Genomic DNA, 25,765 nt, shown 5'->3' with positions numbered 1-25,765 from the left:
AAGAACATCACGTTGAATAAGGCCATCTTGAAAGTCATCACAACAAGAGGCTGGTGGCATTTTGACGAAATTGAATTCAAGTCAAGTTGTTTGGTGAAGATGTCGAAGCCACGGCGCGTTGGGAGAAGATGTGGGGAAGTCTTGGTGATGTAAAGTTCTGGGTGGGAACTTTCACCGGTTCTTGTATCTTAATGCTCACGATATTATACTAATAGTAATAACCAGAAGACTGCATGTTCTCAGTTGGAATATTGACTGGATGTCTTGGCAATACGATACGCGTGTCAGAATGCAGACAGATAGAAATGCGCCAAGCAAGGACGAACAACGGCGACACAACGGCCTGGCTCAAGTCATCTAACGAGTCATCAAGAGCCCTCATGGAACAACGACAACCGAATACAGGTGCAGTGAGAAGTCCAAGAATTCTGATGAACTTCCGGATAAAGGCAGAGCAAAACGGCTTTTGGGATTGTTTGGTTGCTTCCTGGAGGGCCTGCAAAGCATGAGGAGACTCAGGAACGCACCAGCATGAGGATCTTTGATATATATATACATATAAATAATTGCCAATAATTATCAGCAGATTTCTTTGATTTGATTTGTTCATTTTTCCTTTCGGACAGCATTGTGACAATCAAACATTTCATCATACAATTTTAACATATAATAACGGAAAAGAAAAAGGGCTGGCAGGAAGAAGCATAAAGCTTATAAATTCCCGCCCCCATCCTATACTAGGACGCAGAAAATCAAACAATTATCGTTAAAAGTCAGCAGAGATGATAAAATTTCACTCAGTTCATCGTGTCCATGAAGTTCGTTATCCAGTTGATTGCATTCGGAGTCTTTTGGTTCAGGCAAATGGATTATTAAAAGTCGGGCTGCACGATATTGGGAAAACATGCGATATGCGATATACTTGCTGAACATAGCGATATCGATATTATTGCGATATTAAACATGTACCGAAAGAAATGACATTTTTATTACCTAGTGAAAGAAAAACATTTTTCCTGTGGCAAAATAAGCAACCTTAATGTAATCTTAGTTAATTAATTGCAATTATGTCTTAATAATTTTCAACTATAAGTTGGCGATGCACATTTTAGTTAGCATCTGACTGGTCAAATTCATTTAAAAAGAATAAAATTCCATATAAAACTTATTGCATGCCTTTGCGATATGCATATGGCAAGGGCCAATATGGCGATATCGATATTTTTTCGATATATTGTGCAGCCCTAATTAAAAGTTCAATCAGTTCATCTTCACCAGCGATTTGATCGCATGTAGCTCATGACAGAAGATTCGTTCCGATAGTTTGTTGATTGCTACCATGTAGATTGTCTCAGTCCAGCAGCTTTCGATAACTGAGCATCGTGAAAACCATGCGTCCGACCCCTCCGTCACTCAGATCCGTCTTCATCACGATTTCGGTTCATCGCAGTCTCCAGTCCGACTTTTCTCTCCCGTTCGAGCAACCTTGTGGCCATGTCTCTCCTCAGTCCGTTCATGGCAAGGTTGAGTGCCGCAAGGTGGTTTTTCACCAGGGAAGTGTCATCACAGGACTTCGTTGGGCCGGCTTGCACGCCAGTGATGGCTCTCAGGGTGGCCGCTAGGGGTGTGAATTGCCTAGTACCTGACGATTCGATTCGTATCACGATTCACAGGTCACGATTCGATTCGATACCGATTAATCCCGATACGAATTTATAAGTCGATTGTTGCGATTTTTTTCATTCAAATTTAGAAAATACTAATCAGTAAGCTTGTAGAGTGTAAGATTTATATGAAAATGTATGATTTATTGATCTGAAATTTCAGTCTTATAGAGGTTGTAATCTGTTTCATGTTTGAACAGCATTAAAATAAAATATTAAGGCTTAATGTTCCGTTCATATAACATTCTTCCATGCTTAAGGTGTGAATCCTAAAAAAACAAAAAAAAAAAACAAAACAAAAAAACGATTTTGCCTATTATTGAATCGATTCGAGAATCGCGCGATGTAGTATCGCGATATATCGCCGTAAAGATTTTTTTTAACACCCCTAGTTGATATATGACATAAATAAATAAATAGACTAAATATATGACTAAATAAATGATGAAATAAATATCTAAATCAGGGGTGTCAAACTCATGTTATAGCTCAGGGGCCGCATAGAGGAAAATATGTTACCAAGTGGGCCACATTGGTAAAATAACAGTATTTAACTTCATAACGATTGCCGTCAATTATAAGCAGATTTTTTTGCTATTTGTGTGCCAGCCCAAAATTACGGAGCTCAACTGTAATCATATTGTTCCAAAAAATAATACAAATGCAAATGGAACGCAGCAACACTGAGTTCCGGATGCGTACAATCGACCTGTTTTGCATTATATTGTTCCCAGAATGCATTGCGTGGCGCAGTTAATGACGTTATAAGGACGCTAACCTTTGTCATTTATTTGTGTTACCAGTAATTGAATTTGTGTCATATTTAACACGTTTGTCGGTCTATGATTTAAAAAATAAATAAATATAATAATAATAATAATAATAAAACAAACCGTAACTTTACGTTGTGTGTAAAATAATGACATCCAGGTCGATTCCCCCGTACAAGTTGCATTGCTCATCTGAGGATTGATTGTGAAATGACAAATTTATATATTTTGATTGTGGCCGGCGGATTAATTAGTCCAACATTACATTTTTATGTATTTATATATTTATTTTTAATTTTACAAAATTATTTCGCGGGCCGGATTAAACCCCTTTGTGGGGCCTGATCCGGCCCGCGGGCCTTATGTTTGACACCACTGGTCTAAATAAATAAATAAATGTCTAAATAAATGTCTAAATAAATAAATGACTAAAAGTGAAAATAAAAACGGATTCATTTCCATTTATATTTATTTTTTTAGATATAATTTTCGAATTATATATTTTTTTATATTCATTTTTATTTTCACATTTACACGTTCATTTATTTATTTATTTAGACATTTATTTAGTCATGTATTTATTTCGAATTTTGGTCCTCTACAACAGTCCACTTGCCATTGATTCAGTGCCCTGAGAAAATCGAAGAACGCGAGTTTTAAGCAACGGAACGTTGGGGCCAACTCGTCCACGTTGTTTGTCATGATTTGCGAGCGCAAGCGGGGGAGGGGCAAGCTTGCCCTTTTCTTCAAACCGTTACAATCAAAACATACGGACAACACCGAGGAAGGAAGTCTGACGGTTGCTTCTTCCTTACAAAAAAAACAAAAAGAAAGAAAAGGAAAAGCAAGCGCAAAATACAAACGGTCAAAAACCGCTCAGAAAAACATCAGCGAGCGTTCCAAAAATCAGCCAATAAAAAGAAAAGATGCACGGGTCATTCCGTCCGAGGGTTGATGTGTGGCAGCTGCACAAGAAGCCATTTAAGTCAAAAGTAGAAAAGAAAAAAAAGAAAAGCTCTCTCCAAAACAGACGACGTTTTCAAATGATCTGCCGGGCTCTCATTCCACAGGAAAAAAAAGACACCAAAACGTCAGCAGCAGTTTTGCCACAACGGCACTAAAATGGACTCTTTGGTACGCAGGACTAGTGATAGACCGATATGGCTTTTTCAGGGCCGATGCCGATACCGATTATTAGTTGTCAAGGAGGCCGATAGCCGATATTTCAAGCCGATTTTCATTTGCAGTAAAAGAGAAAATAATAGCATAAAAAAAATAAATTGCCTTTTCTTTTAATTTTAAACATATAAACAATAGACAGCTTTGTTTAATTAAAAATTCTAACAGAAATTGTAGAAATTGTAGGGAACTTCCAGGGTCATCGGCTTGTGTTAAGCTAAATTCAAAACTAAGCAAGTAAATAAATAAATAAATAAATAAGTTTCCTACTGTAAATAAAGTTTTCCATAATTTCTAAATGTGTGGGTTTTTTTTAGCATTTTTAGTATTTTTTTTGGGGGGGGGTTGCAGTGACTAAATAAATAAATATTTTTCTAAAGTTTCCTACTGTAAATAAAGTTTTCCAAAATTTCAACAATTTTTAAATTAAATTTTTTTGTAATTATTATTATTTTTTTTTTTTATAAATTAAAAAGTGTTGGGACTTCCCAGTGTCAGCAGTGACAAATGTATGCAAAATTAAATGCATTTAATTTTGGGTTTTCGTCAGGGTTCAAAAGATCTTCGCAGACAGTGACAAATTGTCTGAATATGTTTGAAATGTATTTGCAACAAGTAAAAAATGTCTGTGCACATCTTGCAAATCCTGATAAAACATTTGCTGCGTTCGCAAGCATTCACTGTTAGGTGCGATTCCAGCTTTTATCGGCCTTCAGTTTCGTAAAAAGGCCGATGCCGATATTGGTCAACATGCCAAATATCGGCACCGATAATCGGCCCGGCCGATAATCGGTCTATCCCTACGCAGGACCATCATTTGACTTATACACAAACCAAACTGACATGAAATAAATACAGTCAAATACATGAATATGTGTATGCTTCACGGGTAAAAAAAAAAAAAAAAAAAAAAAAATCGATATTGCAATATATTGTTGCACTCTCTGTCGATTCACTGACAGTAGATATCGATGTCATGTGTCCAGTTGTGCAGTATTATGTTATAAATGTTTATGCGTTTTAATTTGAATCACTTTACAATGTTTACAGTTATAAGGCGAAGAGGCACGATGCATTGAATAAATGCATAATTAGACATTTTCCTTTTTGCGGCCATTTGTTGGCTTTTTCAATCACATATCGCGATATATTGCTAATTTTTTTTTGGGGACAATATATCAAAAATCGTAGATATCGTGTATCGTGATATTATCGATATCGTGAGCCAAATATCGTCACAGTATCGAATCGTGTTTCACCCGTATCGTCCCAGCGGTTAGGGTTAGGGTTAGGGTTAGGGTTAACCCTAACCCCCCACATATCGCGATATATTGCTAAAAAAAATTTGGACAATATATCAAAAATCGTAGATATCGTGTATCGTGATATTATCGATATCGTGAGCCAAATATCGTCACAGTATCGAATCGTGTTTCACCCGTATCGTCCCAGCCCTTTTCACAGGCACATTGCATTCCCCTTCATCTGACAATTAGTGTCGATTTGAAACATAGAAGGGCAAAAACATCCCTAATGAAAAAAATTAAAATAAAATAAAAAGTAGCCACCAGAGGGTACTAGAACTGCACAAATGGAAAGCAACCTGACTTTTTTTTTTTTTTTTTAACAGATACATTGCATTTAAATATTGTGAACGGTGACGATATTGTGGCTGTCACGATATATATCACGATATCGCACTTATCGTTACATCCCTAGTTATCACACTAATTATTCGGGCTGGGTATTGCCAACAGTGTCACGATACGATACGTATCGCGATACATGTGTACTTGGGCTGCACAATATATCAAAAAAATATCGATATCGCGATATTGGCCCCATGCAATATGCATATTGCATATAAGTCATGCAATAAGTTTCGTATGGAACATTATGCTTTGATCTGAATTTGACCAGTCAGTCGCAAACTAAAATGTGCTCCGCAATCCAACAGGTGAACATTAGAGGGGTAATTGCAATTAATTAACTAAGAATACAGTGACATCGCTAATTTTGCCACATAATTTTTTTTTTAATTCTTTCATGAGATAATAACATTTCATTTTGTTAAATACATGTTACACATCGATATCACATATCGCACGTTTTTCCGATATCGGACAACCCTAATACGTATCCCAATACATATTCTTCAATGTGAAACGTATCGCGATATTTGACATTACTTTACAATACGTGCATTTTGATTATAATAGTCATATGTATATCTAAAATTATACGTTTTGATGGGACCAGACGAGTAAAAAAAAAAAAAAAAATCAATAAATAAAAAAAAATCACAGTATTAAATAGGGGTGTGCTAAAATAAAAAAAATAAAAAAATTCTCAAAGTATTAAATAGGGGTGTGCTAAAAAAAAATCAATTTAGCAATACATCGTTGCGGGCCTCATTGCAACACACGTATCGGTATGCAGGCGTCAGAATCGATATTGCTGGTGAATTTTAAATAGGCAATTAGAGCATGATTGGATACTGTGTCTTTGCGAAGAAAAACTAAAACATTAATCAACATTAATTTTTTTCTTAAACAAATAAACATATCATTTAGGTATACGTATGACTGTAATAACAAAAGTACATTCATATAAAATATCTGGATACATATCGTCTCTACATATGTATCGTGATGCGTATCGTATTGTGACGCCGGTATCATGATACGTAGCCTGTATCGTGATACGCGTCGCAATTTTTCTTAGCAAGACGGTATCCAATCACCGGTGAGCTATTTTTAGAACAGATTTGACACGACACCGACAATATGTACACATGACTTTTTTTCTTTTCTTTTTTTCATTTTATTTTAATGAATTAAAAGCGCAAGGCAAAAATCCGGCAGCACATCCGATCCCGTCCAGTCGAGCGCATCACATGACCTCGGCGAGGGCCAAAGAAAAAACGCGTCAACTGCTTTTATTTTGACATGTGAGCGAGGGAAAGTCATCAAAAGCAGCTCAAGCTGATGCAAAATAGCACAATAATTTTATATTTTATATACACATTTTATACATAATAATAAAAAAATAACATTTATTATAAGTTTTAATAATAATTTAATATATATATATATATATATATATATATATATATATATATATAAATAATTTATTTGTATATGTAATAAATTAAAATATTCTAGAATGATTAATAATTGTAACATTTTTCATAACATTTTATATTTTATATACACATTTTATACATATAATAAAAAATAACATTTATTATAAGTTTTAATAAAAATGTAATTATATATATATATATATATATATATGTTTATCTTTATATATTTAATATAATTACATTTTTATTAAATTAAAATATTCTATAATAATTATAATTAACTTTTCATAACATTTTATATTGTCATTTTATACATATTAATAATAATAATAATAATAAAGAAATAAGAATTGTCATTACTATCATCATAGTATAAAAAAATTACTGAACAAATTAAATAATAAGTATTAATAATTAATTATTATTATTATCAAATGTATTATTATTATTTTCTAATAATTCTATTTGATTTATGATATATTTGACTAAAAAAAAAAAAAACTCTCCAAAACACTTAGTGGCGCAAGCCAAAACATCAGGAAGAAAAGCTGCTAACTAACGCATGCGAGCGAAGGAGAAGTCGTCAAAAGCAGCTGAAGTCCAAGTGGGATGCAAAGTAGCACAATAATCGTGTGGAATGTCAAGGTCGGAGATTCCGGGAGGTCACATCTTCACTCGTATCTCATCGAAACCAAGAGAACAAATAGTCACTGGTTGCTATCAAAGTCACAGTGACATCGCAACTGAAAAAAAAAAAAAAACGGTTCAGGAAGGAACAGTCTGAAATATATATTTGCCAAAACCCTCCTTCTCCTAACAAACGCTTCCAATATGGAAATTAATGTTCTCATGCGTGGGGAAACAATCAGCTACTGTTGTTCCCGCCCCCTTTTGCCCCGTTGACGTTACCACTCCCGCCGATTTAGTAGATCGTCAAAGTTGACCAACATCATATTGGAATATTTTCATACACCACTTTACAATACGTAAAAAGCTTTGGTGTGCCTTTCATGTCATTCTCCATTATTATGACAGACACTTATTATATTATCATCAATAACATATGCTTGACACTCGCTCAATAAAATAGCAAAACACAATTTTCATGAAATTAAGCATCTAGGATGGCCAAAGCAACAATAAGAAACAGAAGAAAATCAAACGATTCTGGCTCCAATACAGAATTGTTACGGGCTTCTATCATGTAAGCTTCATTTCACAACATATTCTCCGTCGGAGAAATTGTTCCACATTATCGTAACGCTCAAATAACATCGAGATCACACTGATCACCATCTCATGACATGACATTTGATTTATATGGAATATAAAATGTCGCTCGACAACCGCTCTATATCTCATTTAATTTGGCTGTATGAAGTCACCTGATTTCAACAGGAAGTGACCCGATTTCAACAGGAAGTGACCTGATTTCAACAGGAAGTGACCTTATTTCAACAGGAAGTGACCCGATTTCAACAGGAAGTGACCTGTTTCAACAGGAAGTGACCTGTTTCAACAGGAAGTGACCCAGAAGTGGCCTAAGGATTAATTAAATTACTGTCTGATTAGACCTTTTTGAGTTATTTGTTATTATTATTATTGTTATTATTTATTTATTTATTTTTTCTTTTGTCTTGTTCGACAGCACGGTTCTGTTCTGTGTGCTCCGTTTTTGATTTGGATGATTTGGATGTTTGTTGCTTTTGGAATTAATAAAGGCATTAAAAAAATGATAAATTAAAATCAACAGGAAGTGACCCAATTTCAACAGGAAGTGACCCGATTTCAACAGGAAGTGACCCAGAAGTGGCCTAAGGATTAAGGCGAAGCAAGCCTTGTTGGTATTTCATAGCTTGAAGAAATTACTGTCTGATTAGACCGTTTTGAGTTATTTTATTATTATTATTATTATTATTATATATATTTTTATTTTTTTTATTTTTTTTATTTTTTTCCTTTTGTCTTGTTTGACAGCACGGTTCTGTTCTGCGTGCTCAGTTTGATTTGGATGTTTGCCGCTTTTGGAATAAAGGCATTAAAAAATGATAAAATAAAATCAACAGGAAGTGACCCGATTTCAACAGGAAGTGACCTGTTTCAACAGGAAGTGACCCAGAAGTGGCCTAAGGATTAAGACGAAGCAAGCATTGTTGGTATTTCATAGCTTGAAGAAATTACTGTCTGATTAGACCGTTTTGAGTTATTTTATTATTATTATATATATTTTTTTTTATTTTTTTCCTTTTGTCTTGTTTGACAGTACGGTTCTGTTCTACGTGCTCAGTTTGATTTGGATGTTTGCTGCTTTTGGAATTAATAAAAGGCATTCAAAAAAATAAAATAAAATCAACATCAAGTGACCCGATTTCAACAGGAAGTAACCTGATTTCAACAGGAAGTGACCCGGAAGTGACCTAGCATGCGTGCTCCAACCCTAATAATGCAAATGCAAAAAGATAGTTGGAACACAGTGTACTTAAAGAAAATGCCATCCAATCGTTGAACATCATCGAGAGGCAACTGCAACTAATACATGCATTTAGTTTGATTATTTCACCGCATGAGGAAAAACTCGAGGACCGCGTTTGAAAATCGCAGATCGACAGAAGCGATCTTGCATTTTCTTGCAAATGGAAAGCAGTCGCCGCGTGTCGCCGGCTGCTGTTGAGCAACAATTTTAGTCAAAATCAGCAAAAAAAAAAGTCGCTCCAACCTAATTTAGGGTCAAATGTGAGTTTTCACTCACAAGTCATCTCTGCCTTATCACTTGCTCACAGTTGTGGGTGGCTCTGCTACCCCCACGCAAGTTGTATGCGGACCATTAACATAATAATAATAAAAAAAAAAACAAGATAAAGGAATCAAAAGGCAGCCAGCTGTGAAAAGATTCACATCACAGGATATGTTTGGAAGATTAGTTTTACAATCGTGTTTTGCCTCACAATAAAAATATGATTTGTGAAAAAAACAAAAAAAGGATTCCATGCTTGTGTAATACAATTTGAAATCATCACATTTTTCATGAAAACACTTTCAAGTATTTAATATTTTGACAATTTAATTTGAAAATAAAATAAAAGAACTGCGATGGCTTGATTTGTTGTGGAGAAAAGTGAAAACGAGCAATTCTAAGGCTGCCATAATATGGGAAAAAAATAAAAAAATTATATAAATAAAAATATAAAAACATATTTTCTGGTGTTACTTGTTGATGAACTACCGAATAGTATAAAAGGCAAAACTTTGTGGTTGATCACTGAATAAAATTCAGATCACATTTTGTGTTGATGAAGAATTGCTTTTGTTCATCTTTACAATAATGCATGTCATATTTTATATGAACGGAATTCAAAGCCATGTCTAATCAATAATACTAGAAATGATAATTAGACTGAAGAAAATAGTCTGTTGAAATTGACCCTACATGCATTATTATTATTATTATTATTTTGTGAAGAAAAAAAATATGAATGAACGATTTGAACAGAACCGAAGCAGTCCAGAAATGAAGAACAGGTTCCATTTCATATTTGAACCCGTGTGACGTTTGTCTTGTGGGAAATGATTAGAATCCATCTTCAATTGACGAAATATTTTCAATTCCAGACTTCACGGCAAAATAAAGCAAGCCGAGTGGCGGCAAGGCAATAAATAACCGGCTGCGTGTTTTGGCACATGGAAAGTTACTTTCCACGAGACACCGGCTGGGACTGGCACCGCGTTTGTGCTTCTCGAGTATTCTCAAAACGTGATTTTCGCGCGCAAATAAAACAACATGCCGCGAACCAAAACGTCCGAATTTAAGAGAAGAAGCAGAACGCACATGTGACGCACGCGCACTTACTTGACAATTCAAAGCCTCCTCGTCTGTGCTTGTCTTTTTATTGTCCTCCACTGGCAGCTGAAAAGATGCGGCAGGAAAGTCACGACTGCGGAAACTTGACCGGCAAACTCTCGTCTCGACTTCACTCGCGTCCTCCTCAACAAGCTGCTGGTGGCAGTGGAAGGGCATCGGTGACGTCACGGGGCGGGGCGGGGCGAGCGTGGCCAGCGCTTTGCTCCTCAAAAGTGAACACGGAACTAAAACGAAACCAACCAAAAGCTGTCTCCCCTCCTGTTTTTAAATCCTTATTACAACAAAATAATTATCTCGGTGTTACAAAATGGCAGCTTATTAAAACAAGACCATTTAAATCACGCTGCTATCTATACTAAAGCTGTCTTTTTACCAGCAATATATTTATTGACATTTTTCAAATAAAAAAAAATAAAATAATTCTAATGACATAGAAATTGTCCAGGCTAGCTCAGAATATTGTCCAACATCAAGATTGCCCTTGATTGTATCTTAGAAAATTAACATTACATACATAAAAAGGGGCACAACAAATGACAAATACTGAGTACAAAATGACATGAAAACAAACAAACCCCACCCCAAAAAAATAAAATAAAAATACATATACACACATACAGGTCTTAACTTGTCATCTTCAGCCCAAATTACTTAACGATTATGTCAAATCGAGAAGAACAAACTGAAATTCACAGTACAGTACACAACCAGTTTCATGCATATTACATACATTAAATTTCAACAGAAAAAGTCTTTATTTGATGGACTGCAGAGGACCACCAAAAAAATCCCACCTCATTCGGCTCATTGGCACTCCCCAAATACTTTGAAACAATGACAGTTTCCCTTTAATAATGTAGCTTATTTTCTCCATGGGTAAAGTTGCGGACAGTTTCTTAATCCAGAGAGAAAGAATTGCCCCATATTGCCCCTAAAGCGTGATAAGGAGGACCATTCACCATTCATTCATACATTCACCCATGTATTTTTGTACCCGATACCAAATTGTAATCATATGTTTAACACATTCACTGCCAGCCCAGCAAAAATGCATGATTTGACGTCTTTTTCCGTCAATGGCAGTCAATGAGTTAAGATGAGATGTAACCAAAATTGATGGATTTTTAAGCAAAATTTGCCTTAAAAAAGAAAAAAGGAAAAAAGGATGCTGCAATATAATCACAAAATATATTGGCACATTTTGTTTAACACATTCACTGCCAGCCCAGCAAAAATGCATTATTTGACGTATTTTTCCGTCAATGGCAGTCAATGAGTTAACGATAGGATTCTTTGTCTTATTTTTTAGCATTCTAACTTTTGATGAGTACAAGTACTGAGGAAGAGGGAGGGGGACAGAGCAGGATTCAATATACATCCAGAGTGGGAAACATTTATCTGTAAAATAATACTAAAGCTGTCTTTATAAAAAAAAAAAAAAAAAAAAGTGACAAGTGACACGAAAACGCCTTCCGGCTTTTCAGGAGAGGAGAGGAGAGCGCCCCCTGTCGGCTAAAGACAATACCTGAAATCCCTGTGGCATACAACAGTCTCAGAAAAGGAGAATATTGTGGGGAAAAAAAGTCCATTATTTTCTGTGATGCAATTAAATAAGCAAAAATGTCATACATTAACAATCATTCTCTGTAAAAAAACAATTTTTAAAAAGTTGAAATATCGACTAAACAGTCAATTCAGTCGACTAAAATTGCTCAACTAAAAACACGAATCGTGAAAGGAGCTGAGGAATTGGCAGCGCTTGAGAGACAACAGTAATTCACAATATCACAACAACAACAACATCACTAATTACCCAAAGCTGGAGTTGTATATGATTACTTGCTGACTTTGCCAAGGCTAACTCTTGTTTATACACCTGCCTTGATAACATGCATTGCTGTTCCCGTTTGAATCTAAATATTGTCTGGCTCGAATTCCGTTTGGACATTTGTTGTAACAGTCAAGGCTACATGATAAGGCTGTATTGTGGCTCCAATGAATCTGCTGTCAATACGCAAAATGGGGGTTGGTGGTCTGGTTCCTGGAATGCAGCTGGCGTGGGCCGCTCTGCTGGGTGAGCTAGGCTGGGCAGCGCACAGGAGTCATCAGATCCACAACATGCTAGCAACCAGTGGTGCTACCTGACCAGAATCGAGGCTGGAATTGCTTGAATCGCAATGGGCAGAATGCAAGCCGATCTACTCTTCTGGAAAGCACAACATGTGTGAAAGCTGATCCGAGGTCAGCGAAGACCCTACTGGTGAAAGACAAGAATTGCGCTTGCCTTGGCTGCTCGCCTGGCGGGGTGGTGGGGGCCGACTCACCAGTTCCAAATGACTGGGACTAGCCACAATCTACACACGGACATTCAAGATGAACTGATGGATAACGATCAAAATTCATGACTATTCTAAATAATGTATATGATTGATGCGTTACAGTAATGGGTCGATGGGGACGGGTCTCGAATAAGCTTCGGCTTCTACCCGTCAGCCCTTCTTTCGGACGTCAATGTTGCAAATGATGTAAACTGTAATGTGTCCGAAAGGAAAAAAATGAATAAACTAAACTAAAATTGCTCTTTATTTTCGTTGAGTAAATTTGGACTAAAACTAAAATACAACCAGATGTCAAACTAATTCATTTTCGTCAAAAAGAGTCATCAAATTTCTTGGCAATATTAACAATGTTGTATACAATAACTTCAACTTCTATGATATTAATTTGACAGTCGATAACATATTCGTGTTGACCTCACAATAAATACATTTTACATTCCAAACTGCTCCTAATTGGATTCATGATCATTTTATTATCGTGCGTAATTACAAATGATGTCACCGTTTCGAAAAGAGGGCGTTTTTCTAAAAGCAAACAACATAAAACAAAAAACAAAATGGAGGATACGCACTTCCGCAGGGCTCACGACAGCACTGGTAAAAACATTTGAGTTTTTTTTTTTTTTGGGATGAAGGATTGCCCTCATATGGCTCTCGACAGGAACGCTTGCTGACCCCTGACCTGACTGAGGTCAGCGTGTCACGTGACATATGAAGTTCTACTGGCGAGAATGTTGTGAATGGGCCGTTCGGCAGCCATGTTGACAACAACCCCGCTTGTGTGTTCTGAATCGCGCTTAGCAGGCGTCCGGAAACTGGGAAAGGTCTGTTCGATCAATCAATCAAACAATCAATGAATTCATTAGCAACCCTCCGGGAAATTCCCTCCCGTGTCTCCTAATGACGTCCACAAGAGGGGACAAGCGGAAAGAAACAATCGAGGACTTGAAATTGAATTTTGAAGGGACGCCATAGGTCAAAGTTCGGTCAACTCGACAGACGTACTCGGGGGCGCAGATGGCAATTTGCAACTATGGGGGACACATTTTTTTATTTATTTTTAATTTTTTGCAAAACTTTGTATATGTCATCATGGCAACTTTTTCTCCCTCACTGTCACCGTCTCGTTCCTCACGCATTTTTTTTTTTTTTTTTTACTGTGGCTGCTCTTGATTGACTGCCTCACTTTCATCAGAAATTGCCTGCATTAGTCATAATAATAATAATAATAATAATAATAATAATAGATCTACAGAATAAAAATGATTTTTTTTTATTTACATTTAGCCTTCTGGTAAGAGCAACTGTTTGTTTTCTATCTACAGATTTTTTTTTTATTTAATTTTTGCGATGTTGAAGGATGTTGAAAGTCTACTTACATTACTTGTCTTTTAAGAAAAAAAAAAAGTTTTTTTTTTTTTTTTTTTTGGTTTCTTCATTTTTGCATTGCAAGCTACACGTTTCTCGTCAGCTGCACTTGACTCTCTGTTGTGGGAAAAAAAATGTGGTGGCATATCTTTAAGTAGTGTTTTGGTTTAGCCAGTGTTGAGTACATGCCACTAGAACAACCTAGCTAAAGTGGAAAAAAACAAAAAAAAACAAATATATAATACCGTATTTTCCGCACTATAAGGCGCACCTTCAATGTATGACATATTTTCAAACTTTTTCCATACATAAGGCGCTACAGTAGAGGCTGGGGGTTGCGTTACGCATCCATTAGATGGTGCTGCGCTAAAGGGAACGTCAACAAAACAGTCAGATAGGTCAGTCAAACTTTATGAATAGATTACAAAGCAGCTTTCTGACAACTCCCAAAATGAAGAAACAGCTGCTTTATTATTTTATCTGAGCTAAAGTATTCGTATTAGCTAGCGATCCAAGATGGCGGGATCTTCCGCGCATGCGCGTCACCGATCGTGCAGGGTCACCGATAGCGTCTTGACCTGTTGCGGCTCAATATCGATCCATATATAAGGCGCACCGGATTAGAAGGCGCATGGGCAGCTTTTGAAAAAATTCAAGGCTTTTAGGTGCGCCTTATAGTGCGGAAAATACGATATATATATATATATATATATATATATATATATATATATATATATATATATATATATATATATATATATATATATATATATCCTCCGATGTCGCAAATGGCCCCCGGGTCGTATTTTGGACACCACTGGTATAAACAAATAACCTTGAGTGATATTGCTCCTCTCAAATGGAGGACCAAAATTGCCAAAATTCAAAATAAATAAACGACTCAACTTGCGACTCGAGTTTGTTCGACAACAAGTGAGATCGGGCAGTGGACACGATCGTCGTCCGTTGCAAGCCGGCGACACTTCCCTGTTCGCCGAGCCGCTCTCTCGACCAATGACAGGCAGTTTGCAACGGTGGAGTCCAACCCAAGATACGCTTAGGACCGCCCGCCCTCATTTCCACTTGGCAGTTACGGCCCAAAGCTGCCAAAATTCAAAATAAATAAATGACTAAATAAATGAATACATAACTAAATGATGAAATAAATAAATAAATTACTAAATAAATGCTGAAATAAATAAATATCTAAATAAATCAATCAATACATGTCTAAATAAATAAATAAATGACTAAAAGTGAAAATAAAAACAGATTTATTTCTAAGATATAATTTTCGTATTTTTTTTATATTCATTTTTAATTTCACTTTTAGAAAAAATGTATTTAGTCATTTATTTCTTTTGAATTTTGTCCGTTTTGGTCCTCCGTACTCTCAAGCAGCGACACTCCAGATGTGATGAAACCGTCCAAGAATCGACCTGCCGACGACGTGAGAGTAATTTTGGCAGCATGATTGGACAGTATTTACACGTTCGACTTTTTATTTAGCTAACATTAGAATGGCAGTAGAACTGCTATCTTTGAATTAGAGCCCCATTTCTCTGTCCAAGTGTCGCAATACCAAGTCCACCCACAGGTCTGTCGACTGACGGGAATAATTTGAGACGATTCATGAACAGGGGCTTTTCACAAGGCAATTAGAACGCATTCACTGCCACCGACAAGTATACTCGTCAATTGTATTTTTAGAGTGGGGATAGATGGGAGACAATCTGATTATGCTCCACTGTAAATATCAAACTTGTAAACAACTTTGCTGATGCCCAACCACCGGTCGATGACATCATTGCCCCATTTTATACCAAATAAACACAGTTTGAGAGTGCCTGGGAAAAATGGCTGCATTTTGACAAACTTGTATTTTTCTACTGTCAATTCTAAAAGAACAGGACGAGGCAAAAAACGTAGGGAGTCTATTCTGTTATTTGGTATATTTGGTTTATATCTAATTATTGAACGTAATATCGTGTGGGTATTGAAAATGTTTACATTTTCTAAAATGGCCGGCAGTGAATTTAGTGGGGGTTGGAGGGTGGCGAGTATGACAATTTATTTGGAGGTACAGTGTTCCCTACCTATAACACGGTTCACTTTTTGTGGCCTCACTGTATCGCAGATTTTTTTTTTTAGTGCAAGTTTGCATGCAATTTTTTATTTTTTTTTTATACATTTTTTGCGTGTATTTTTTGTAACCGAACCCCAGCGGAAAACGAGGGAACACTGTAACTTGTAACTGTATTGTCACTGAATAACTTAGATGAAATCGTCAACACAGTTCGTTTCTTTTCTTTTTCACATTTATTGATGATGAATGAAGGAATCAAATATTTTTCACGGTTTGAGTTTGTGTTTTTTTGTTTTTTTACAGCCTATTTTCTCAAAAAATTATGGTTTGAACTAGGGATGCACGTTAATGCTATTTTCAACCGATGCCGATAAACCAATAATTTAGAACGTGCTGATGTCGATAACCGATAAGTAAGCCGATAATTGTTTTCTACAATAAGTCGAACATGTACAAATACATTGAAACATTGTGTAAACTTTACACAATGTTTCAATGTATGTAAAGCTGAATTTTACTGATATGAGCCACAACAAATGGACCAACGTGGCATGTCGATTATTATTGCCCGATTTCTTTATTATCTAGTTTATCTGTATGAAATCAAATTGGTCGCTAATTGCCGATCATTTTCAGCCAATTTCTCTATTATCTGGTTTTTCTTGATGACACCAAATTGACAATTGCCGATAATTATTGGCAAATTTTTCGATAATCTGCTTTATCTGTTTGATGTCAAATTGTTCGATAATTGCCGATAATTTTCGGCAAATTTCTTTATCTGGTTTATCTGTATGACGCCAAATTGGTCGATAATTGCCGATAATTATTGGCAAATTTCTTTATTATCTGTTTTATCTGCATGACGTCAAATTGGTTGATAATTGCCAATAATTTTCGGCAAATTTCTTTATCTGGTTTATCTGTATGACGCCAAATTGGTCGATAATTGCCGATAATTATTGGCAAATTTCTTTATTATCTGTTTTATCTGTTTGACATCAAATTGGTCGATAATTGCCGATAATTATTGGCAAATTTCTTTTTTTTTTTTTTTTTTTTTTTTTTTTTTTTTTTTTTTTTTTTTTTTTTTTTTTGAAGAGCTCAGAATTGTTCATTCGGTAGTCTTACCGATTCAACGTCTTGTCATCATTGCTCTTTTCCTTTTTTTTTTTTTTTTTTTTTTTTTTTTTTTTTTTTTTTGTGTGTGTGTATGTGTGCGTGCGTTTGCGTGCGTGCGTTTGCGTGCGTGCGTGCGTTTGCGTGTGTGCGTTTGCGTGCGTTTGCGTGCGTGCGTGCAAATACGTATACATTTATACTCATTCATTCACCTAAAACCTTATAAATATCCCATTACCCTTCGCCTTAACCAGGTACTTCAGAATCTTGCCAGAGTCGTGAGATTTAAATGGTCAGGAGACCAGAGAAAAGGTCAGAAAAAAAAGAAATAAAGAGAAAAGAAAGGTAAATCAAAGTGACATCCAGCACCGACCAAACACTTCCTGCCTTCCCCATGATTACAAAATCAAAGTCTTACGCCAACCCCGGAAGCCTCTAAATTCCAGCAAATTTAGCGAGATCTCAAGAGCCCAGAGGAAAAACTAAAGAGAGGAAGGAGGGAAGGATCGATAAGGCAGAGTGAGATCAATAGAAGCCAGTACATCCAATCCATCAAAGTGAAGTCCAGCACCAACAAGACCCCTCCTGCGTGGTTACAAAACCGGAGTCTTATGCCAACCCCAGAAACCTCATACTTCTAATAAATTAAGATCTCAAGTGACCAGAGGAAAAACTAAAGAGAGGAAGGAGGGAAGGATAGATAAAGAAAAGTGAGAACCACAGACACCAGCACCAACTGATTCAAGGGGCTGTGGGAGGGAGAGGGTACTTCTGTTGAGTTTCAGTAGATGCTGGTGCGACGGATCTGGCATGCATAAGGACCACCACCAAAGAGAGAAGCCGTCAACCGCGGTCCAGCAAAGCGAGCACCCCCCCCCCCCCCCCCCCACCCCCCCCGGAATCCCCAGGCCGCGGCAGCACCAAGGCCACCCCCAAGCCACCCGAGCGGACACCGGTCAGCGAGCCGACCCAGATACCCGGAACACCCCCGCCCCAGCCCCGGCCCACACCCCCGAGCCCAAGGCCGCAGAACGAGGCCCAGCGGGCCCCCACAGCGCCCCACCGGTCCCCAGCCCCCATCCCCCCACGACCCCCCCGCACCCCACCCAAACCCGCCATCCACCACGACCCAGGCCCCACCACCCCCGACCCCCAAACCCCCGAACACACCCCGACCCCCAGCACCCAACCCCCCACCCACCCATACCTCCACCCCCCCCCCAAACAAGCCGCCCCCCCCCCGACGGCCGCCACCCCCCCCCCCGCGAACCCGGCCCCCCGCGAGAACCCCCCACCCCCCCCCGGAAACCGGCACCGGGCAGCAGCGCAGAGAGGGAAGATGTGCCCACCCCACCTCCAGCCGCGCGAGATTTGCACCGCGGCGGGAGGGGGGAAGCAGAGGAGGAAGCACCAGGGGAGAAGGCGGGACACCAGAACACCGAGCCCGGTGGGGAGAGGCCCCGGTCGTCACGCCAGAGTACAAGTGACACCTAACCCTGTTACTGAGTCCGCCAGCTCGCCGACTGGCGAGCTCTACCCTTACACCGTGAATGTGGCCCCACCCAGTGTATATACAAGTGTGTGCGTGTGGTGCATTAAAATTGGGAGCAGGTGAGTCGGAGCAGAGGGAAAAAATTTCCCCTACTCCGACACACCCGTATCCCCCCCCAAAAAATGAATATGTATATGTGTGGTGCATTAAAAAAGGGAATGGAGGGACAAAGTGGTGGGGCAGGGACACAAATGGGGGGGACCACAGCGCTGCCAGGCACTGCAGTCCATCCCCTCTGATGGCTCCCCGCCCCAACTCACCCCTCCCCTTGGACGTGAGGTGCATTAAAATTGGAGGGGAGTTGAAGGGTGAAGACGGTGTTTCCACCCTTCCCCACCCCACCAAGAAATGTGTTGTGTGCCCTATGTGTATATTTACAAAGTGTATAGTGCAAGCTAGTGAAGTGAGTAAGAGGAGCGACCAGCGGGGCCTCACCCAACCCGGCGGGTGCAGGTGGCACGCCCGCCCCCCAGCACCCCCACCCCCCGCCGCCCCCCACCTCATCCACCCGGCACCACAATGGGCGGACAGCCAGCGCAGCAGGGCTACCGGACAGCCCACCAGCCACCGGGGCCCGCCCGGGGCACCAGGAGTTATACCGGAGCGGGGCAGGCCCCAAACCCTCGCCCGGCCCCCGGAGCCCGACGCCCGGGCCGGGGAGGGAGCCCCAGGCCCAGGGAGAGGGAGGGGGAGGGGCCGCAGGGCAGACAGGGAAGGGGGGGGGGGGGGCGGGGGAAGCGGGGAGAAGACGACAAGAAGGCGAAAGGGCGGCTGCAGGGCAGGAGGCGGGGGGGGAGAGGAGGAGGGAGGGCGACAAGGGAAAAGGGACCGGGAGGCAGAGGAGGATGGGCGGGAGGAGGCGAGGAGGGAGAGGCGACGGGGGGGAGGAAGGGGGAGGGGAGAGGGAACCACGGGGCACACCGGAGGCCCACCCACCCCGAACCGCGCCGCCGGGCACGGAGCAGCGGACCGCGCCGGGACGGCACCGCCCCGGGCACCAGGGGAAGCACCCCAACACCGCACCCCACAGGGGGCCCAGGGAGCGGCCAAGACGCAACCGCCACCGAGCAGACAACGGGGGGGGGGGGGGGGGGGGGGGGGGCAGAACCACCCCCGCCCGACCACAGGGGACGGCGTCAAGAAAATTGACTAATTAGCATGCAGTAACACCAAGTGTTGATGCTTAGTGCCCACTAGAAATAGATCTTAAGGAGTTATTGAGTATAGTGTCGTATAGTGTGGTATGCTCGAGCCCACTAGCAGCAACTAGGTTCCTGACTATATAAAAATAAAAACAATCAGATACAAAATACCAAATACAGGAGCAGCGAAAACAGAAGTTGTAACGATGTGGTGGCTCTCGTTAACAGGCAGAATCTTGGCAGGATTAAGTTGCCAAATTGAGATTAAAATATTCTATGTACATAGACCATATTTGTTTAAATCTTGATACTTGATTTTTATTTAAGGCAGAGATTTTTTCCATTGAGATATAATTTATTAGTAAGTTTAACCAGTGGTCGATATTTAGAGATTGTTTATTTTTCCAATTGACAAGGATTATTTTTTTAGCAATAGTAAGGGCTATAAATATAGATTGAGATTGTTTACATGGTCGCTCAGTTATTGTTAAGTCACCTAGTAAACACAGTCTTGGAGATAAAGGAAGCCTACAGTTTAATATATCAGCGAGCTTTTCCAAGATTTTAGTCCAGAAATGCAGCACTGGAGTACATGACCATAAAGCATGAAGATAAGTATCGGCAGTGTTTTGTGAGCACTGGAGACAAATGTCGGAGTCAGAGAGTCCCATTTTTTTCATCATATATTGTGTAATATATGTTCTATGAAGTATCTTATATTGGATAAGTTGCAAATTTGTCTGTTTGGTCATTTTAAATACATTTTCACAGATTTGGGTCCAAAAGTCTGGTTCCGGAACTATAGACAAGTCTTTTTCCCATTTTAAAGTCGGTAAATACGTTTTATTTGTGTATAAAAATAACTTATATATTTTTGATATTTTCTTTATTGTTGTTGGAGAAAGCTTTATAATATCTTTAGCTAAGACAGGCAGTTGGAGCGTATCTTGAAGTGTTGGGATTTGTTTCTTAACCATATTTTTAACTTGCAGATAATGTAAGAAATTTCCCTTTTTTATTTCATATTTCTGGACCAAGTTTGTATATGATATAAACTTATTATCTGAGAAAAGATGATGAAGGTGTGTAATTCCTTTCTGCTCCCATAGGCTTAAATGGAACGACTGATTATTAAGTTGAAAGTCGGGGTTATGCCAAATGGGAGAGAGCCCACAGGGCGCCAATTGGGAGTTTGTAATTTCTAATGCCTTCCACCAGGCAGTCAGGGTGGCGGCTATCATTGGGTTTTTAAAACAATTATGTCGTCTTATTGATTTTGTAATAAAGAGTAAATCTGACAGTCTAAGATTATTACAATCCTTCTGCTCCAATTCCAACCAACAGTTAGTATCTCTGTTGGGTTGTGTCCATAGCACAAGATATTGTAGTTGATTAGCTAGATAATAGTACATAAAGTTTGGTGCCTCTAAACCTCCTTTAGATTTACTTTCCTGAAGAGTAGATAGACTAATTTTGGCTTTTTTTTTATTCCAATAGAATTTTATGATAGCAGAGTCCAGCGATTGGAACCAGTTAGACGTAGGTTTAAATGGAATCATTGAAAATAAATAATTAATCTTTGGTAAAACTTTCATTTTTATAGTAGCTATCCGTCCTATTAAAGAGATCGGAAGATTATTCCAGCGTTCCAGGTCACTACGGATACTATCCAATAATGGTGAAAAATTTAAAGAAGTTAATTCAGTTAACTTAGGTGAAATTTTAACACCTAAGTATTTTAAATTACCTGTAGGAAAGGAGTAGTGTGGATCCTGACTTGTAGGATTCCATGAATTTTCTGTAATAGGTAATAATGTTGATTTTGTCCAGTTAATAGAGTAATCTGATAAGTGAGAGAATTTAGTTATTAATTTAAATGCTTCCCCTAGCGAAATAGCAGGTTCTTCTAAATAGAGTAATATATCATCGGCATATAGATTAATTTTATGTTCTATTGTCCCGGAGTGGATTCCTTGGATCCGTCTATCCTGACGTATAGCTAATGCAAGCGGCTCAATAAATATAGCAAATAATAAAGGAGAAATTGGGCACCCTTGTCTTGTTCCCCTTTGTAAAGTAAAACTCTGTGATGTAATCCCATTAGTAGTAACTGTAGCTTTAGGAGAATCATATAATATTGAGACCCATTGAATGAATGACTCCCCGAAGCCGAATTTATTTAAGACAGCAAAGAGGAAGGACCAGTTAACTTTATCGAATGCTTTTTCTGCATCCAGCGAAATAACAACTGCCTTTTTATCATACCGCTGTGACATACTAATCAAGTTAAAGAGTCTCCTAATATTATTAGTAGAATGACGACCTTTAATAAAACCTGTTTGATCACTATGAATAATTGTCGAGATTACCGTCTCTAATCGAGATGCCAAGGCCTTAGCGATAATTTTAATATCGGTATTAATTAGTGATATCGGTCGGTAACTTGACGGGAGGGTAGGGTCTTTTTCTGGCTTTAATAAAAGTTTAATTGCTGCTATATTCATATCTTGACGTATATCACCTTTACTTTTAATTTCAGTTACTACTCTTAGAAATAATGGAGCAAACATTAACCAGAAATGTTTAAAAAATATAGCCGGAAAGCCGTCTGGACCAGGTGCTCTGCCATTAGGCATACTGTCTAAAGCACGATACAACTCATCTATAGTAAGCGGGGTATCGAGAATATCTTTATGTTCAATAGATAACTGAGGTATATTTAAGCTGTTTAGGAATTCCTCAATATATTCAGGGTTAGGTCTATTAATTTCTGTGTATAGATTTCGATAATAGTTATAAAAAATATGGTTAATTTCTTCTGGTGATTGTGTGCATTCACCATTTATATCTTTAATAGCCGTTATAAGAGATTTTTCCCGATTCCGTTGAAGTTGATTTGCCAGGAATTTACCTGATTTATTATTATGTTCAAAATTATTATATCTCAACTGTTGTATTATAAACTCTGTCTTTTTAGATAACATGTTATCTAACTGTATTTTTATATTCTGTAGTTCTATCCATATTTGATTATTTGGGTTTAATACATATTCATCCGTTAGTTGTTTAATTTTATCTTCCAGGTATTTTTCTAATTTTTGATCCTGTTTCTTTTTATAAGTTGAATATGATATAATTTTCCCTCTAATTACCGCTTTCCCTGCTTCCCAGAGAAGAGATGGAGATATATTTGGAGAGTCATTTATTTCCAAAAAATCTGCCCACTCCCTTCTAATAATTTTATCAAACTCTACGTCTTTCAGTAATGAGATGTTAAAACGCCATATCGGGGGAGGTTTAAAGGTAGAGTCAATTTGTAGAGTGAGGGAGACTGGTGCATGATCACTTATAATTATAGAATGTATTTTTATAGCAGTTTTATCAACAATAGAATTATTTGTAAGGAAAAAATCAATTCTTGAGAATGATCGGTGCACAGCAGAGAAGAAAGTAAATTCCTTCTTAGTTGGGTTTTGAAGTCTCCAGCCATCGCTGAGGCCAAAATCCTCCATATACTCATCTATTACTTTAGCGGATCGTAATCGCCTTGTATATATCGTATTATTAGAACGATCTATTAACGGGTTCAAGACCGTGTTAAAATCACCTCCAATAATAATAGTAGAATTTGTTGCTAAATCGAGTAACCGAGAGAAAAATTCATGGAAAAAATCAGGGTCATCATTATTTGGGGCATATAAATTACCAATTGTATATACTTTATTAAATATAGTTACCTGGATAATAATATATCGGCCCTCTAAATCTGTTACTATATTATTTAGAGTAAAGAATAAATTCTTATGTATAAGTATAGAGACACCTCTTTGTCTACTATTATAGGAGGCAGAGTAAACTTGACTAAAATTTTTATCTATAAATAATTTTTCTTCTGATTTTTGTAAGTGGGTTTCTTGTAGGAGACAAATATCTGCCTTAAATTTTGAGAGATGGTCTAAAATTTTTATTCTTTTTGCCTGGGAGCGAGCGCCACACACATTCCAGGAGACCAGAGCTAATTTCTGCATACAAGCAATATAGACTCAGTCTTATGTATACATCTATATAAGCTGCTTATTAATATTAACATATTGTAGGATAGCAAAAGAGTAATTAGGCAATTTATATAATTTATATAAAGAGAGAGATAGCAAGTAGATAAGTATAATAGTGAAGAAACGTGGGGGGAAGTGAGTGTGAAGGAAATCTGTGGGGGATTCAACATAACAATACACCAGTAAATGGTGACCTAAGCGAGATTATTATTATTATTATTAATTTATTTTTTTAAGAATATATTTCTATATTATTATTATTATTATTATTATTACTTTATAGCCTATGCATAATATAAATTCATATTCTATTTCGTAACCCATTATCCATACATATACATACATATACATATACATATATATACATATATACACATATACATACACATACATATACATATACCTACGTCAAATAATCACACAATGCTCGGCTCTACCAATTGTCAGTTAGAACAGCCAAGGGGTCGAGGTTGGGTTTCGGAATAGCTGGCCGTCGATATATAATTTATCAACGACCATCGAAGTCCGTTTACCCTCCTGTCTATTTTGTTTCATGATAGGAAACAGTACTTTTCGCCGCTCGTTTATCTCTCTTGGGAATTGATCATTCATCCCGAAAGATGTCCCTTTGAGCTCCCGTCCTTTACTTTTTACCAATTCTTTATGTTTAAAATGTTCGAACTTAGCAATAATAGGACGGGGCTTATTGCCCTTACGAGCTCCGAGCCGGTGTACACGGTGAAAAGAGATATTATTTACCGTCTCCTGTGGGATCTTTAGCGATGATGTCATGAATTTTTTTATCTCACCCTCTGGATTATCTGGAGAATTTTCGGATATACCTGAGAATATTAGATTTTCCCGCATACTACGGGATTGAACATCTAAGACCGTTTCCTTTAGCATTTTATTTTCCTTTTTAATCGTCTCCAACTCGGCTGTGACAGCGACGAGAGAGGAGCGTAGCTCGGAGTTATCGCATTGGAGATCGCTTACCTGTTGGCTAACGAATTCCAAACTTGCCTTTAATTCTTTGACGTCCTCGCGGATAAGACAGAGGACGTCAAGTTTTTTATTTATGGAATCCAGCATACTCACCGATACGTCGGCGGTTGCTAAATCGTCCGTGTCTGTTGACGAGTCATTTTTCCTTTTTTTTTTCGAAGGATTATCCCGACTGGCCGCCGGCTCATCCATCGCGCAGCTATAAAAATGATCGTCAATAAAACGTTCGAGGTCGTCCACACTGGATAATATTTCCGATCTTTCTTAGAAAAGAAAAAAATCGAATTTATCTAATCATTAAATTCGGGTTTAATTAGAAATATAAAGCTAATTCTATTTTAGCAGCAGAGCGCCGCCATGTTAGATTTTCCCAGTCTCGCTACCGGTCACGCGATAGTCACAGCATCTCGCGATGGGAAATGCGAGTATGACAATTTATTTGGAGGTACAGTGTTCCCTACCTATAACACGGTTCACTTTTTGTGGCCTCACTGTATCGCAGATTTTTTTTTTTAGTGCAAGTTTGCATGCAATTTTTTATT

General features: G+C 38.2%; 1 protein-coding gene across 3 annotated transcripts in view; it reads right to left on the bottom strand.

Moving 5' to 3' along the window:
* The window catches only part of ift57 (intraflagellar transport 57 homolog (Chlamydomonas)), a 59,793-nt gene that overhangs the window by 7,837 nt on the left and 26,191 nt on the right, over positions 1-25,765 (bottom strand). For all 3 annotated transcript variants that reach the window (XM_077511900.1, XM_077511909.1, XM_077511891.1), the window contains one exon: positions 10,546-10,781. Coding sequence is in view for 1 of the 3 variants with exons in the window: in XM_077511891.1 (XP_077368017.1) it covers positions 10,546-10,713 (168 nt within the window). In the remaining 2 variants the exon portion in view is untranslated. The remainder of the gene's footprint in view (positions 1-10,545; positions 10,782-25,765) is intronic.

Source organism: Festucalex cinctus, chromosome 1 (assembly GCF_051991245.1).
Source record: "Festucalex cinctus isolate MCC-2025b chromosome 1, RoL_Fcin_1.0, whole genome shotgun sequence".
Lineage (NCBI taxonomy): Eukaryota > Metazoa > Chordata > Actinopteri > Syngnathiformes > Syngnathidae > Festucalex > Festucalex cinctus.
Note: the sequence above shows the minus strand (reverse complement) of the source record. Positions and strands in the feature narration are given on the sequence as shown.